At 36.2% G+C, this 18088-nt stretch overlaps 1 protein-coding gene across 2 annotated transcripts in view; it reads left to right on the forward strand.

The window, feature by feature from the left end:
* VWA8 (von Willebrand factor A domain containing 8) overlaps nt 1–18088 on the forward strand; it is a 358377-nt gene that overhangs the window by 206530 nt on the left and 133759 nt on the right. For both annotated transcript variants that reach the window (XM_049647001.1, XM_049647002.1), the window contains exons 22-26: nt 1906–1981; nt 4582–4717; nt 7541–7660; nt 10599–10804; nt 12085–12236. In XM_049647001.1, the coding sequence (XP_049502958.1) occupies nt 1906–1981; nt 4582–4717; nt 7541–7660; nt 10599–10804; nt 12085–12236 (690 nt within the window). The remainder of the gene's footprint in view (nt 1–1905; nt 1982–4581; nt 4718–7540; nt 7661–10598; nt 10805–12084; nt 12237–18088) is intronic.

Genomic DNA, 18088 nt, shown 5'->3' on the forward strand with positions numbered 1-18088 from the left:
ATTTGAATTTTAGCCAACATTAAAAGTGGTATCTGATTCTTTGTGAAGTGTTAGTGCTTGGGCTATAGGAAGCAGTAGATAATAAGGCAGGTATCAGACCCATGAGAGCCAGAATCATTGGGGTGGGAGCTTGGAATAGAGGTCAGGAAGAGCAATAGACCAGACTCCAGGGAATTAACTCAAGAAGCCACTTGCCGTTTAGTCAAATTAGAGGGAAAAGCCTTTCAAGCTAGGTGCAGATAAGTTAGGTAGTCTAGAAATTATAAATGTCAATAATTGTATTGCCAACGTACCTGTTCAAGCCCTGGTAGGTGAGGACACTGATGGAGGAGTTACTCACTACAGTAAGTCTAAATTCAACTCAGTTGGAGTCCATGATGGATGTAAACAAGGTCTTCCATACTCCCTTGACTAGTCAACTGCAAGTGTACTTCTCAATATGACTGTACTTTCTAATAAACACTTATAAATTAATAAAAAAGATTTCTTATATCTAGTAGACTCAGCCTTAATCTAACCCAACATTTACTGAAGTGGATTCTATAGTTCCAGATTCTCTGTTTAAAAAAAAAAAGGGGGGTCCCTGGTCCAATAAATTTGGAAATCCACATACTATATGTTGTGTTATAAGCCACAGTGTTGACTTTTAACTTTTAGCATTTTTGTCATTTTATTCATGCATTCATTTATTCAGCGAATATGTATTAAATGCATTCTATGTGCCAGATATCCATTAGATGCAGGGAACTGAATGAGGGACAGATAGATATGGTCTACCTTCTTAAATCTTACAGTCTATGTAGAAAGATATTAAGATAAGTAATTAGAATATAGTGTGTTAAGGGTTGAAATAGAGGAGATCCAGGGCTCAAAGGGAACATGCAATAGGGTCACCTAACCTGGTCTTTTTAGAAAGGGTCATGGTGGGGATTTCCAAGAAACACCGTCTACACTCAAGACCTGAAGATCAGGTAGAAGTTAGGCAAGAACTTTCAGTCCTAACAGCAGAAATAATGGTAACAAACTGGTAAGGCTGATGTGTAGTTACACTCTTTATATCTGCCATATGCTGTGCTAGGTACTTTCCAAGTGTTCTGTCATCGATCCTCCTGGGTGGATTGTATTACTTACCCAAGATCAGGTGGCTAATAAGTGATAAGAACTAGAATTTGAATCCTGATTGGTCTGACTCCAATGTCTTCTTTCTACTACCTCACTGCTGCCTGTCAAAGCAATTCACTTATTTTGATTAAATTTGTTTTGCTAAAGCAAAAACTTACTTGAAAGATATCTTAAGTTTGCTTGGTTTGTCATTGTCATATAGTATTTATCAGTTTTTTAAATAAATACACATTTTATAATTTTAATAGATGGTGATAAATGTTAGCATTTGGGGAGAAGTTTCAGAAGCATATTATAACACTAAGGTCTGAAGTTCACATTCCAAGTATGGCCTCACACATAGTAGGTACTCAAAAGAACACAGGTATAACTCCACATATTACTTGGTAAGTGATAAATTTGAAAAGGCAACCTTCAATTCTTATAAAGAAAAGTGCTACTCACATTTTAAAAGTAATTTAATTCTCTACATGATATGATCAAGATGGCCATAAAATTTTTTATTTTAAAGAGAGCATATATGTAGAAGATGAAGATATAGAATTGATCCCCTTAAATGTGTCTGGACCTGCCTATCACCTGCACCTGGATTGATTTCCAAACCCTATAATTCATATTTACATCCACAAAATACTGTTGCTAAATGGAATTTCATTTGTTATTATTCATTTTGAGAAAAGTGGGTGGTGAATAAAAATTTAAAAAGAAGTCCTCCTGTGCTATATTTTTATTCATGTCTGTTTATTTTCTTGCTAACCATAAAATGTTTCGGTTTAACTTCAGGGACACCACAGTACAAACCCTTACTCTTCAGCCTTCTGTTAAAGATGGACTGATTGTATATGAAGACTCACCTTTGGTTAGTAATCCAACTATATGAATATTCTCAACTCTATTTTTCTGAATGATAGTTGTATTTCAGCCTTTGAGAGGGATTTGTAAATATCCCATAGATTTCAATGAATTTCAGTCTTAACTGGAAAACACTCATTCATATGTCATTTGGGGAGTAGATATTTAAATACAAATTATTGGAAAATAAAATGTTTTCTTATTCTGTTCTTTTCTCTTCCAGGTGATTTAGGGAATGATAGAAATCCTCTAATGGTTTCTTTATCATTCCAGAATTAAGGAAAAAAAAACTTTGCTGTTTTCAAATGTGTAGTGTTTAAAATTAGATAATGTTTCTAGAATTTTTTTAAATGATTTTAATGAATAAAATATAGCCCAGGGGCGCCTGGGTGGCGCAGTCGGTTGGGCGTCCGACTTCAGCCAGGTCACGATCTCGCGGTCTGTGAGTTCGAGCCCCGCGTCAGGCTCTGGGCTGATGGCTCGGAGCCTGGAGCCTGTTTCCGATTCTGTGTCTCCCTCTCTCTCTGCCCCTCCCCCATTCATGCTCTGTCTCTCTCTGTCCCAAAAATAAATAAAAAACGTTGAAAAAAAAATTAAAAAAAATAAAATATAGCCCAGTGTTTTGGGTAGCTGGAAAGACCCATCCCTCAACTTCTTACATAAGACCCAAAATAATCCTGGCCTGCCAGGCCTGTCCCTCTGTGTAGATAACTCCTTTGTGGTAATGGCACAAATATGCCAACATAAGAACCTCTCTGGTCCAGAGCTTTTTGAAGTGATTGAAGTCTTTAGAATCTCACTCCTGAATTCTCCCAGGTTGGGTCTGACTTTCCCTGAACAGAGATGTGAAGGCTGGAGTTGGATTAGTGTTTGAAAGCTATATGTTTTCTCCCTTTTTTAACTCAGTTCATTTTTGCCCTAAAATTAAAAAGAAGAACCCTTATCAGTTTTTTTAGAATATGAATATTCATTTGTGGTAGAGGCAATCATCTGTTTCTCAATCTGTAAAATTATTTGTCAAAACTATGTAATGAGGAAAATTTATTATATGGTTCATTAAAAAAATAAGCTTTGGGTTTGTATTTAAATTCATTGAGTATTTCCCCCATCTACTCTCTTAAAATGTTTTCTTTTTTTAAGTTTACTTATTTATTTTGAGAGAGAGAGAGGGAGAAAGCAGGGGAGGGGCAGAGAGAGAGAGAGAGAGAGAGAGAGAGAGAGAGAGATTGAGAATCCCAAGCAGGCTCTGCACTGTCAGCCTGGAGCCCAGTGCGGGGCTCAGACTCATGACCCATGAGATCATGACCTGAACTGAAATCAGGAGCTAGATGTGTAACCAACTGAACCACCCAGGTGCCCCCCTCTTAAAATGTTTTTAAGAGTTTTTCCTAGCTTTTATTTTTACCTTTCTCTTCATAACATCACCACTTATTCAGACACCTAAGACCTAGGATTCTTTCTTATTTTTCCTTTCCTTACTTCCCATGTAATCAGTTGCCAAGACTATAGATTATATGTCCAAAAAACTTCAGATCAAGGTGCCTGGTTGGCTCAATGGGTTAAGCATCCAACTCTTGATCTCACCGCAGGTCATGATCTCACAATTCATTAGATCGAGCCCCACATCAGGCTCTGTGAGCCTGCTTGGGATTCTCTCTCTCCCTCTCTCTCTCTCCCCCTCTGCCACTTGTGCCCCCATGTGCACTCTCTCTCTCAAAATAAATTTTAAAAACTTAAAAAGAAGAAAACTCTTCAGATCAATTTAATACTTTTTATTTCCACTTTTCCATGCCTCTTCCCTTAAAACCAGGTCCCTCAAACTACTTTTTTACCAGATTATTATGGTAATCCCCTTTTAGTCTACTCTGCATATCGCTGCAGGATTAAACATCCTAAAGTGTAGTTCCAGCCTCCATTCCTATCATGCCTAAACTCATAAATCTTTACAAATTGATTACTTAATGAGATAAAGTACATATTTGTCACTCTGGTGACAAATTAACAGAGACCTGATCTACTCTTTCAGACCCTGTTTTCTTTTTTCTTTCTTACATTTAACCTCTGCTTCAGCCAAGATAGACTACTCATATTCCCTCTTCCCTCAATGTGCCTCAGGATTTCTTGAGTTTGACCAGTGATTCCCTTTATATTGAATACCCACCTCTTGACCATCCATTCTGATCTATTGAAATCCCCCACTCCTTTAGAGCCATAACAAATGCAGTGTTCGGATATCCACTCTTGATTGTGATGTCTCAGTCTTCTTAACCTCCATGGAACTCTAGTTTCTGTATTTGTTTCGCTTGTTTTAAATCGCCCCTACTCTGGGGTGTAAAATGTGGACATTACCAACATAGGAATAATTATGTTGCCAAAGGGGAATAAATTGATTACTGCAGAGTTAACAATTTGGTAACTATGTGAAGCTTTTAGAGGTGATCTATAAATTTTGTTTCCAGCTCTGCTACACATTTTTTTTTTTTGTGATAGTGTATCCATAACTTAAGTAAAACTAGCTACTAGTATAAAGCCAAAGCAATGAGTGAAAAAATTTTAAAGACATTTGCTTTTATTTTTTTGTTTATGATAAATGTTCTGTCTTCAAAGGTTAAAGCAGTAAAGTTGGGTCATGTTCTGGTGGTAGATGAGGCAGACAAAGCCCCAACAAATGTCACCTGTATTTTAAAAACTCTAGTAGAAAATGGAGAAATGATTCTAGCAGATGGAAGACGCATTGTTGCAAGTGAGTATAAAAAAGCTTTCAATATATGCAAATTTCACATCTTTGGTATCAAATCACACACTTAGCTGGCCATTTTTCTACAAGTAACAAACATAAGTTCCATATAACCAAAGTTGTCTGCATTGACAGTCATTTATAAAAATCAATACATCTGAATCAATCTTTGTCTCACATTTTTATAGTCAGAGAGCATCTGTGAAAATTTTCATAGTAGTTTTAGGTCAAATCAGCTTTATATTTTTCTACTCTGAGAATACTAAGATATAATTTTTTTAATGTTTTTTAACATTTATTCATTTTTGAGAGATACAGCGTGAGCAGGGGAGGGGCAGAGAGAGAGGGAGACACAATCTGAAGCAGGATCCAGGCTCTGAGCTGTCAGCACAGAGCCTGACATGGGGCTCAAATCCACAAACCATGAGATCATGACCTGAGCTGAAGTCGGGCACTTACGTGACTGAGCCACCCAGGCACCCCTAACATATCATCTTTATTATACTCATTTGTCCATGATTTGTATGTAATTTAATTTCCTTCATCATTATCTGAATTTTTTAAAAAGCTCTAGCATGTTCTATTGCTTATAATGTTAAAATTAATGTTATTATTACTCATTATAATTAGAAAAATTGCCACGCATTTTATTATATATATATATATTTGTCATACATACATGTGAATATGTGTACACACACACACACACACACACACACACACACACACACACTCCTACCACGGGAAGAAGTTATCCTCTGTTTTGAACTACCTTCTTCCTTTTATTGATTGATTGATTGATTGATTGAATCTTTTCTTGTTAGCAAAAATGTAGATCGATGAATCTGATCAGTCTGTTTAACCTACAAAGAAAAACTGTCTAATGTAATGTCAGAATATTTTCTAGTTTCTAAATTTTTTAATTTTTTTTTACATCTTATTTATTTTAGAGAGAGAGAGAGAGAGAGACCGAGCACAAGTGGGGGAGGGGCAGAGAGAGAGAGGGAGACACAGAATCTGAAGCAGGCTCCAGGCTCTGAGCTGTCAGCACAGAGCCCGATGCAGGGCTTGAACTCACACTGTGAGATCATGACCTAAGCCAGAGTCGGACGCTTAACTGACTGAGCCACCCAGGTGTCCCTTTTCTAGTTTCTAATTTAATTTTTTTGTGTGATGAGAAGACTTGAACATCTATAACTAGTCACTGAAAATATATATAGCTGATAGCAGGGTAATCAAACAAATTGAGACTAATAACTAAAACCTTCCGTATGCAAAGTGAGGATGTAAAGAAAACCCCATTAAAAATGTGCAGGTGCATCACCAGAGGGGTTTTTCTTAGATGTTAGTATTTCAAGATGGCTATTTCTGAGCCTAGGAAACTCAGCACTAATAAAGATATTCTAATATTTCAACTTCACAGTGAATTTGTGGGAGAAATGAGCATTTGAGTTAGACAGCTTGAATACGAACTCCTAGATCATTCAGACTTTCAGAATTAGAATTCTGCCTGACTTTTGGGGTGCCTGGGTGGTTCAGTCTGTTGAGCGACCGACTTCAGCTCAGGTCATGATCTCACAGTTTGTGAGTTTGAGCCCCGCGTCGGGGTCTGTGCTGACTGCTGAGAGCCTGGAGCCTGTTTCAGATTTTGTGTCTCCCTCTCTCTCTGACCCTCCCCCGTTCATGCTCTGTCTCTCTCTGTCTCAAAAATAAATAAACGTTAAAAAAAAAAATTTTTAAAAAAGAAACTATGTATTTTAAGAACTAAGGTAGAATCCTTTAATTGGAAATAAATCAACATTGCACGAATGAGCTGACTAGGTGTTCAAGACCTTTATTCTGTGTTAAGTTTCAGGGCACATAGTCTAAACCAGGAATCACTTCCTAGCTGCATGATGGCAGGCTGTTAGCAAAGTGATGCAGCTACTGATTTGATGAAAATAGAAGGATGTTTGGATTATCTTTTGGGTATCCTTTGGATTATCCTTCGTTATAGATTCTTACCTCTTTTTTTTTTTTTTTTTTTAAGGAATAATGTATCTCAAGCCAAGTTTAAATACTGTAAGATAATATTTGGGCAAGTTTGCTTTTTAGATTTACATTGAATTTACATAAAAATATAAGTTCCTGTAAAATTCAGTATATGCGTAATCAGTGTTCTGTTCTTAAGCAAACTTTCTCAAGGAAGTTTTTTTTTCCCCATAACGAAATTGACACAACCAGATTTTTAGGTTTTTTTTTTTTTTAATTTTTTTTTAACATTTATTTATTTTTGAGACAGAGAGAGACAGAGCATGAACGGGGGAGGGGCAGAGAGAGAGGGAGAGACAGAATCGGAAGCAGGCTCCAGGCTCTGAGCCATCAGCCCAGAGCCTGACGCGGGGCTCGAACTCATGGACCACGAGATCGTGACCTGAGCCGAAGTCGGACGCTCAACCGATTGAGCCACCCCGGCGCCCCTTTTAGGGTTTTTTTTGTTTTTGTTTTTGTTTTTTTTTAATTTTTTTTTTCAACGTTTTTTATTTTTTTTATTTTTGGGACAGAGAGAGACAGAGCATGAACGGGGGAGGGGCAGAGAGAGAGGGAGACACAGAATCGGAAACAGGCTCCAGGCTCCGAGCCATCAGCCCAGAGCCTGACGCGGGGCTCGAACTCACGGACCGCGAGATCGTGACCTGGCTGAAGTCGGACGCTTAACCGACTGCGCCACCCAGGCGCCCCTTTTAGGGTTTTTTTTAATTGACTACTTATATTATTTTAAATGCTGTAACGAAATTCTTAAGAATTATTAAATATCAATAAAGACTAAGGAGAAATTATGTTTTTCAGATTCTGCTAATGTCAATGGAAGAGAAAACGTTATTGTGATTCATCCTGATTTTAGAATGATTGTTCTGGCCAACAGACCTGGATTTCCTTTCTTAGGCAATGATTTCTTCGGCACTTTAGGTAAAATAATAATGATAACAATAACAAAAACAATAGCAATAACAATAATAATATTGTCTTAGTAACAGTATGAGGTGGCTGTCACTGAATGCCACCATGTGCTGTGTCATCATCGCAAACACCTTGTGAGAGTATGTGTTATCTCCTTTTGAGAGAAGGAGAACATCAGATATTCAGAGAGAGTCACCTTTTCTGGAGTCACTTACACAATGAATATGAGAATTGGGCTTCATATCTAAGTCTGTCTGATTCCAGAGCCTGTAACTGCTCAAACAGTTATACTATGTTTGTTGCTTGGGGTCTCTTAGAATAAAACACAAAATCAGAAATGATTTTCAGTGTTTGGTTTTTGTCACATCCCTGTAAGTACGAAAGAGTTGGAGACCAGCTCTGAGGAGACTGATTAACACGGATCAGAGAGGCCCTGGGACAGACTTCATCAACAAGAGCCTTTAAGAAGGAATTCACTTCTCTATGGCAAGTAGGTGATTCTAGATACCAGTAATTTTCATACTCAACATGGAGCAGGCTCAGTAGGATTTTTGATCTAGCAATTCTGTATCAGTGAATTTTTTCAAGAGAATTCACCCATGCAATGATTGAAATACAAAGATAGGCAATATGGCATTGTTTATGGTAGCAAAACAATGGAAACAACCCAAATGTCCATCCAAATGGGACTGGATAAAGAAACTCTGTGCTGTCCACACACTAGGGTGCTATGCAGCAGTTTAAAAAAGAATGGGGTAAGTTTACCTATGCTGATCAAAAAAAAAAAATCTTTAAAATATATTAAGTGAAATAATAAGTCAGAAGAGTAGTCTACCATTTGAATTAGTTAAAAAACCAAAAGGCAAGAGGGATATGTATATATGAATATGTTTGTACCTGTGTAGAATTTATACAGAAGAGCATTCAATATGTCTCCCACATCCTCTTATCTCCATGACTTCATGTCGGTTCTATTCTATGATGCTCTTCCCGTCACTCATTCTTTTTCAGCCATTCTGTTCTCCTGTGTCTTCCTTGAACATATGAAGTATGCTTGCCTTGGGGTCTTCACTTTAGCTGTACCCTCTGCCTGAAGTGCTCTTTCCCCACCAATAGCTGCATTTGCTCAGATGTTACCTTCTCCACAAGGACTACCTGACTCACCTCCACCATCATTACCATTTCTGATATCCTATAGTATGACTTTTTTCTTCTCTGAAACAAATGGTTTCTAATATTTATACTTTCTGTTCATTGCCAGAACATAAACTTCATGAGGACAGGAACTTCTGTGTTTTTGATCACTGATGTATATAAAATAGCTAGAGTAGTACTTGGCTCATGGAAGATACTTAATAATTACTTGATGAAAAAATAATAATAATTACTTGATGAATGAATGAATGAATGAGTGGTTAATTATCATTTTACATTCATGTTACATTTGATCTTCAGCAAAAAAATATACTTTGTGTTTGTGTTTAAACAGGTTTAGTCTATGAGCTACAAGCTTGAAGTTATCATGGCTTGTGTTTTATTCAGTTACTTTTATAAATATGTAATAATGATAAATTATGATTTGAATGATTTTTGAGAACTAGAAAGTTCTTTCTAAAATGAACATATTGGGGAACCTGGGTGGCTTAATCAGTTAAGCACCTGGGTGGCTTAATTTCAGCCTAAGTCATGATGTCATGATTCATGGGATCAAGCCCTGTGTCAGCTCTGCACTGACAGCATGGAGCCTGCTTGGAATTCTCCCTCTCCCTCTCTCTCTGCACCTCCCTGACTTACATGTATGTGTGCACACGCTCTCTCTCTCTCTCTCTCTCTCAAAATAAATAAATAAATAAACTTAAAAAACATAAAATGATCATATTAAATAATGCAAAGCTATTTACTTTAACTTCCTTCGGCCCCCAATCTCTTGGTTTGTGCATCAGTAGAATTACATGAACTTTTAATATGAGAAACCCATCTCTCTTGAGCATAGATTATATGGTACTAGTATAATTTCAGTTGCCTAAATTATGGTTGAAATATTTTGTGTAAGTTCTAGAAATCTGCGCAAGATATAAATTGGGTATAGAGCAGTGATACTAATTCCCCCATCTTGGTATACATAAAGAAACATGCATATGAGATAGATGTATGTCATTTCTGAAAATGTTCAACATGTGTTAAAATTAAAAATTCCAGAACTGTATGAAGAGTATTTTCATACAGTTCCAGAACTGTATGAAGAGTATTTTCCAATTAATAGAAAATGAATAAATCACCAAAATTGTGTTTGTATGTATGTATTTTTTAATTAATTTATTTATTTTGAGAGAGAGAGAGAGAGAGAAGGAGAAGACATGCACACATGCGTGTGCACAAGAGGGGGAGGGGCAGAGAGAATGGGAGACAAAATCCCAAGCAGTCTCCACACCATTAGTGCAGAGCAGGATGTGGGACTGGAACTCATGAACTGTGAGGTCATGACCTGAGGTGAGATCAAGAGTCTGATGCTTAACCGACTGCGCCACCCAGGCGTCCCATGTATTTTTAAAAAGACTAATGCAGTTATAGAAGAACAAATACTGAACTGTCAATATTGGGTGCCTGTGGGGGAAAGGAGTGGGATTGGCAGAGACACAGGCCTCTCTATTTTTGGCTTTTATATTTGAGCATCTCCCAGTGAAATTGTATTTAAATATTATATAATTTTTAACAGAAATCTATGAAGAATAAATCACACATCTGTCAGTTTCCTTTTCTTTTGTTCTAGTCATTTCTTCTCTGTACCGTTCTATCATTGGACGGGCTTTCTGTGCAGTTTTATATATTTAAAAATAGAAGTGCTTTGATGAACAACCAAGGTCTCTTTAAATGACCATTCTGTATCTCCTATGGCATTATAATGGATTACTTGCATACTGAATGTGAATCTTTTTTTTTCTTACAGGTGATATCTTTAGCTGCCATGCAGTTGATAATCCCAAACCCCATTCAGAGCTTGAAATGCTCAGGCAATATGGACCAGATGTGCCTGAGACCATCCTTCAGAAGCTCGTGGCTGCCTTTGGAGAACTGAGGAGTTTAGCTGACCAGGGGACTATTAATTATCCTTATTCTACCAGAGAAGTCGTCAACATAGTGAAGCATTTACAGGTATGGCACGTGCCTGTGCATAAAGATTTAAAAGAAACTATCAGTCTTCTTTTTTTTTTTTTAGACTGCTTAATTTATACCAAGTCTTTTAATTTCTAAAATATAATACCAATTTAGGTGATATAATAAGAAGTATTTGTAATCTAAATTTTAAATCTGGAAGACTGATGAACATTTTATGTTTAAGCCTTTGAATTGATGTAAGTGAAGGTCTGTGCCATGGCCATTACCAAGGAGCTAGGAAATTTGGTGGAGGTTTTTTGGGGGGTGAGGGAAGACAGAATGAGACAAGCAGGGAAACTTTACCACTATTTGACTTGATACAACAAGCATGAGGTATCTGAGTGAAAAATATTTTCATTTTGAAAACAAAAGATGTGAATATAGAAAACACAGTAAGAACAGTATTTATTATATGCCTGTAAATACTGTAAGAAAGTTTTATAAGATAGAATAAATGGGCAGGAGAATGTAATTCTTTGTAGCTGTGTACAATATATGGTCCACCTTCGTAAAGAAAACAAAAAACCCAGGTCAGGTCTACTTTTATAACAAATAATGGTCTTTAAGCTAAAAGTCACAACCTAATGACTCTTGACCTCTGACCCATCCTCAACTCGCTAAGGAAAATCTAGAAAGGGAAATAGAAAGCTTTATTCTGCGTATTAAAACCATGAAAAGTCCAGCTCAGACCCCAGTGCCTAAAGAAAATCAAGACACAGCCAACAAGGGACCCAGAGTGCACAACCAGTGTAAATGTAGCTGTTAGTAATATTTCTTTCCCTCTGCCATTTGGTTTCTTTATTCACTGTACTTTTTATATTCTTCTTCCCTTCTTTTCTTGCTCCTTTGTCTATTCTTTCATTTATTCATAGACCTGTGACTTCTCTAAATACTTCTGTACAGATATTCAACACTTTGCTCTATCTATGTAAATAGCATTTTTTTTTTTTACTTTGGTCAATCTGCTACTCATTTTAAAGGCCGGAGGTTTCAGAAAGCAATGGAAGTCACCAAACAGGATCTGAGCACTGATTTAACATTTGAGGGAAAGAACTGTTCCCCTTCAAATTCTAATATTTATTTGAAAAGGAAAATACCAAGATCACAGCAAACATTAAAAAGAAAATGTATATATTACCTCCTATCTAATTATCTGACCAGGCTAGTAAACATCTGTTAAAGTTTATTTGATCATTATTGTTCTATCAGTTTTATAAATTTTTATAATACTGTATATTTTATCACATGTGTAATAAGGAAATTTTTTTTTAATACAGAAATTTCCCACGGAAGGTCTCTCCAGTGTGGTTCGGAATGTGTTTGACTTTGATTCCTACAACAACGAAATGAGGGAGATTTTGATTAACACTTTGCACAAATATGGGATACCTATTGGAGCAAAACCGACCAATGTGCATCTGGCAAAGGAGTAAGGCAAACTAATTATTGATAAAATACTCTTGAGGGTTACTGTTCTGATTCTTAAATGGTGACAATTCTGAATCTACTGTTACATGCTGCTAAACTGACCTGGTGTGGAAATTCCATGAGTAAACTTTTCAAATGCGTGTTGCTATTTGCTGACTGGATTTCAGTTAAATAGCATTATTTGTAGGCCTGTAAATTGAGAATTTCAATTACTTTGAATATCCCATGAGTAGATGTAATGTAATCAAATAAAGGGAAATATTTGTTTCTTTAACAGTCTCTGTCCTTTTGTTGAATTACTATGACTCTCATTATTTCCTAGTCTAGTGCAAAATCATTGCACAAACATGGAAACTACTTAAAGGGCTAATATGTATTTAGTTAAGATGTTCTTATTTGTGTCACCATATATTTTTCTGTTATGATAGTTTTCTAAATTTATAATCATATTAACTGAAGAGAATGTTGGTTACTTATTTCAGCTCAATGGATGAAAGAGGTAGTGAAAACAAGTGGGTTTGTTTCATGTAGGCCAGTTGCCTTTTATTTTGTAATTGTAGACTACGTACTTAACCTTAGTAGACAATTCTTGCAAATATGTTGTTTACCAGAATGATTGTTGATGTAGTTTACTAGTAATTAAGTCAGTGAAAATTCAACAGTTTTAGATACGTATCACTTAATTGATAATGCATTTAATGCCACCTTTGTCTATAAAAAATAGTTAATTACCATAATTCTTAAGGGACAATAATTACTTTTAAATTATTATTTAAATTTAATCTCATACAGGAGGTACTCTCTACCCTCCTTAGAAAAAATTGTTAAATATAAATTGATGATTAGTCCATCTATACACACACACATATATACATTTACATCCTAAGTTTAAATATCATCCTTATTTATTTCTTCTTTGAAGTTATTATAAAAACTTGTCAGGATAAGTACCAATAAAAATAAGTGGTTAAAGCTTTAACAGTTTCTTCAAGGATTCTTAAAGAGAAACAAATATTTCCCTTTTGTGGTAAAAGCACAAGATGCAGTTATGTTTGAAATTATCGGTGAATTGGTTTATATTATTAATGAGTGAGTAAATTTTTCTTTTTGAAAGGAGTGATTTGGTGTCACTAATCACTAAGTTGCTAATACAAACAATTTTCTCTAAACTATTGTTTTACTGATTGATTAGCAGTGTTTGTAGGCATTTTGAAGCTCGTTTGCTAATTTAAAAGCATACCTTCTATGTTAGAGTTCAGGAAATTATCTTTAATATGGAAACCTCTGTAAGCACTCATGTTTTTTACTTCCCTTTTTATAAACTGGATCTTTTTTTTCCAATTGGAAATAAGATGGGTTTGTTGTTGTTTTTTTACCACTAGCAAATTTCTATAGAGTTCTGGCTTCATGGAAACGAGGCTTATGATTTTAAAATAACATCTTTTGTACACTTGTACAACTTGAAATAAAAATTAAAATAGACATCAGTTGGTAAGATCAATCAAAAGGAAATAGAGAGCATTTTAAGTTTCTAAGGAAGACAGATAAAATGATTTAACTTATGCATTACAGTTCTCACTTCTAAACTGAAAAAATTCTTCATGGCAAGTTAATTCCAACTCTAGTACTTGTGAGTGGAAACAGTATTTTGAGCCTAGAAACGAGATGGTCATGCTCATGCCTGACATGGGGATGGAAACATCTAGCTGTCCACCCACTGCATGTAGCTAACAGTAGACTCAGAGATGTGGAGGATGAGTGGATTTTCCCTTGTGGTGGAGTTAGCAGTAGACCACAGTTTGACATTCAGGGCATTGTTTCCACGTTGGTAAATTGCAGTGACTCAGGCAGCTCTAAAGTAGCTATGTCATTTTGTTGCCCTCTAACTGAAATCCACAGCTTCCATATGTCTGTTTCTACTGAACAGTCAGTCCTATACGTTGATAGAGGAGAATGGTAAAGTGATGAAGCAATGGCCTGGGAGCTCAGCAGTTATATATTCAACCTGTGTGGTTGGTCAGTGACGGAGAAACAGATTTTTGGCCTGTTGGTAAAATGAGGGCATTTTATTATAGACAGCATAACCATATAACTTATCTAATGAGTACATGTTTAACAATGGAAGGGGGTTCTGTTAATAATAGCTCTGTAAAAAGAGGTATAAAATAAGACTGTCCTAGTGAGGCTAGAATATAAGGTCCTTTTCATAAAGTTAATAAGGTTAACTTTATTAATAAGATTCCTTCCTATTCTAACATCCTTTGCATTTTAACGTAATCTTATTTTTCTCTCGTTGGAAAAACAAAAATGAATAAGAAAGGAGTGATGCTAATGTTTCCTTTTTCTCTCTAGAGTAACACACTGTTAATAATAATCACATAGCCCTCTGAAGATTTAAAGTTGTCCCCATGCAGTCTTATGATTTGCTTTGACTTTTCTAGACCTTTTGCTAAACCTCGTACTAATTCCCTAGACCTTTTACTAAAGCTCGTACTTCACTAGACTTTTTGCTAAACCAGCTCCTGCCCACCTCTGCATATATACTATGTCAGTGAAGAAGCTCCACAATGGGTTTCTGTTCTGAAGAAAGAAAGACAAAATGTTTTACTTATTGTTAATATCCTTTTGCCCCAAATGAAAAATTCTTGCTACAGCCTCTTAATTTTCTTGTTCTCTAATCCAATCATAGTGTTTATTGGTTAGGACCAAAATTCCACTGAGTCCGAATAGGGTGTTCACATTCACATTCAAGTTGGGGATGGAAGAATAACTGGCCACCCACTGTATATAACTAAAAAGAGAGGTATGGCAAAAATTGTAGAAGGAAGTTTTCACCTGGGCAGAGATGACCGCTGTTGTTACAGTCTTCTACAGCACCTTCTTCCTCAGCTGAAATCAGGATATACTTTGGCTGTTTGGTGGTGTCCAATTAGTGATCTTTAGTGAGTTCCCAGAAGAGATGCTGTCACTTCCCCTTTTGTTCTCCTAAAGAGTACAGTGATAGTACCTATCTCACAGGTCTCTGGACATTCTTAAAAGGCCTAGTGTCATATTATGAGGTGAATATGACTTACCTTCTTTACTAAACCTTTGCTAAACCCACTACTTTTAGGCTGAGTCTTACCAGGTGGTTATTTTACCTAGCTCGGGCGTGCCATAACGCAGCTCTTCTTCCTAATCTACAACACACTCCCACTTCTTAGTGCTGAGATCAGAATTGGCCACCTAGACTCCCACACTACATTGGCCTCTTCCCACTGGTACTTCCTGAGATTCTTTTTTACTGTTCCCTTTTCAGTTTCTAATATACGAGATAGGATAGGCCAAAGAGATGGCAAACACAGCCGAATAAGGAGGCACACTGGGAGAAATTTAGGCAGAGATAGGAAGATTTGGGTTAAAATCTGAGCTCTTTAAAAATAATCTGAGCTATTGAGTTTCAAATGTCGTGGGGGGTGGGGGCGGAAATGAGTGCAAACACACATAATTAGGTCCAAACATCCAACCAAAGGCGGATCGATTATCTACTGTAGTAGAGATAGGTAATAAATTTCAAAGTAAAGTTTTCTTGTTTTTCCCTAAAATGAGCTTTTATTTCTGAAGTTTCTTTTATCTGAGAGTAAACATACAGCTAGTGCATTAGTTCTTCTTAATTTAAAAGTGTGTTTCAGAGCAATTTATGAACTCTAACATGCAGGAAAACATTTGTTTTAAAGGAAGAAAAAAAATCTTATTTTTTGTAACATAATTTTAAGTGACTTGTATAATATTTTATCTTAAATATGTATGCCACTTTCAATTTGACATTTCTTAAGATGAGAGAATTGTCATTTCATAAATTCACAGGAGAGTATACTCTACCTGTGAACATCTTAATTAATAACAATAATGATGATGGTAATACAAGCAACTTATAGATAACTACATGCCCAGCACATTCCCAAGCACTCATTTTACATGAATTTAGATAATCTTCATAACAAACCCATAATAGGTAATGTTTTATGTATACGTATAATATTAGTATTACATTTTGTAGATGAGGAATTTAAGACACAGAAAGGTTATGTCACTTCCCTAAGATTAGAAAGCTAATTGGCAGTGGGGTTAGGGTTGGGGCACCTGGGTGGCTCAGTGGGTTAAGTGTCTGACATCAGCTCAGGTCATTATTTCACAGTTTGTGGGTTCGAGCCCCACGTCGGGCTCTGTGTTGACAGCTTAGAGTCTGGAGCCTGCTTCGGATTCTGTCTCCCTCTCTCTCTGCCCCTCCCGTGCTCGTGCTCTGTCTCTGTGTCTCTCTGTCTCTCTGTCTCTCTCAAAGATAAATAACGTTAAAAAAAAAAAAAAAAGCTAACCAAGATTAGAGCTGTAATATAAAGACTAAAATAAGCACATTGATATGCAAATTATAGGTAATTTTAAATCAGTTACTCTTTGGATACTGAAAATTAATGAAATTGGTTTAAAAGGGCCTTAAGATTTGAGGTAAGCACCTTGGAATCATTATTGACTATGATGTCCTACATGTATAATGCACAAATTCTTCACAGAGTTATGAAAGATTCAGGTAGGGGGGAGGGGGCTGGCCCCCAATGATATTTCACAAAGAAAAATGAGTCAAAAAGTAGATTAACATAGACTTTTGGCATACAGAGATCATTTTAGAGACCTCTTCATTTCCCAGTTAAGTTTTCTCTTGGTTCTTTGTTGTTTTGTTTTGTTTTTTGACATAGTGAAGGATCATGAAATAAAACACTAGGTAATTCATTTAGAAAAATAAAAATAAATTTGAAAACTTTATTTGGCTGCCATATATAAAAAACATACTAGCCATTATCCTTTCCTGATTTGGAACACAAAACTAATTTATGAAATCTTCTCAAAGGTTGTGGTCATTTTTAAATAAATAAAACATTAGAGAAATTATCTCTACCCTCTGAAGTTATTGTTACGTGTTTTTCTCTCCCTGTCTTCCCTAGGAGACACACATCTACAAAATATTGAAATGATCATCCTCCTTACTCTAAATTCTTTGTCCTCAACTCTGTTGATTTCCTTTAAAAAAAATTTTTTTAATGTTTATTTATTTTTGAGAGAGAAATAGAACGTGAGTTGGGAAGGGTCAGAGAGAGAGGGAGACACAGAATCCGAAGCAGGCTCCAGGCTCTGAGCTGTCAGCACAGAGCCCGACATGGGGCTCGAACCCACAAACTGTGAGATCATGACATGAGCTGAAGTCAGACGCTCAACTGACTGAGCCACCCAGGCGCCCTGTTCATTTCTTTTTTAATGCTGCTTAATTTGTTCTTAAGCTAGCATCTTTTTTTCCAAAGCATTTACTGCCTATTTGTCACTGGCAAATTATAATCTACCAATCATTTATTTGTATTAGCCAAGTGGAATAAAAAACTTGAGGAGATTAAAAAGGTTTTATATGTAGGATTTCTTTATGATGCATTTACAAAATGAAAAATAATGTCCCATTCATTTTTAAAGTAAATTAGCAAAAAGGCAGAACACTTACAATTTCACCATCCAGAAATAACCATTGTTAAATCCTTCTAGATCTTTTCCTATGATTCTATGTGTTATTGCACACACACAGAAAATATTCTTTTCAGTTTTTTCTTTTTTTTTAATGTTTATTTATTTTTGAGAGAGAGAGCATGAGTGGGGGAGGTGCAGAGAGGGCCAGAGGATCTGAAGTAGGCTCTGTGCTGACAGCCGAGAGCCTGATGCAGAGCTCAAACTCATAAGCCATGAATGAGATCATGAGCTGAAGTCAGACACTCAACCGACCGAGCCACCTAGAAGCCCCTGAGTTGTTTGTTTGTTTGTTTGTTTTTCCTTAAT

This window comes from Panthera uncia (assembly GCF_023721935.1).
Source record: "Panthera uncia isolate 11264 chromosome A1 unlocalized genomic scaffold, Puncia_PCG_1.0 HiC_scaffold_16, whole genome shotgun sequence".
NCBI lineage: Eukaryota > Metazoa > Chordata > Mammalia > Carnivora > Felidae > Panthera > Panthera uncia.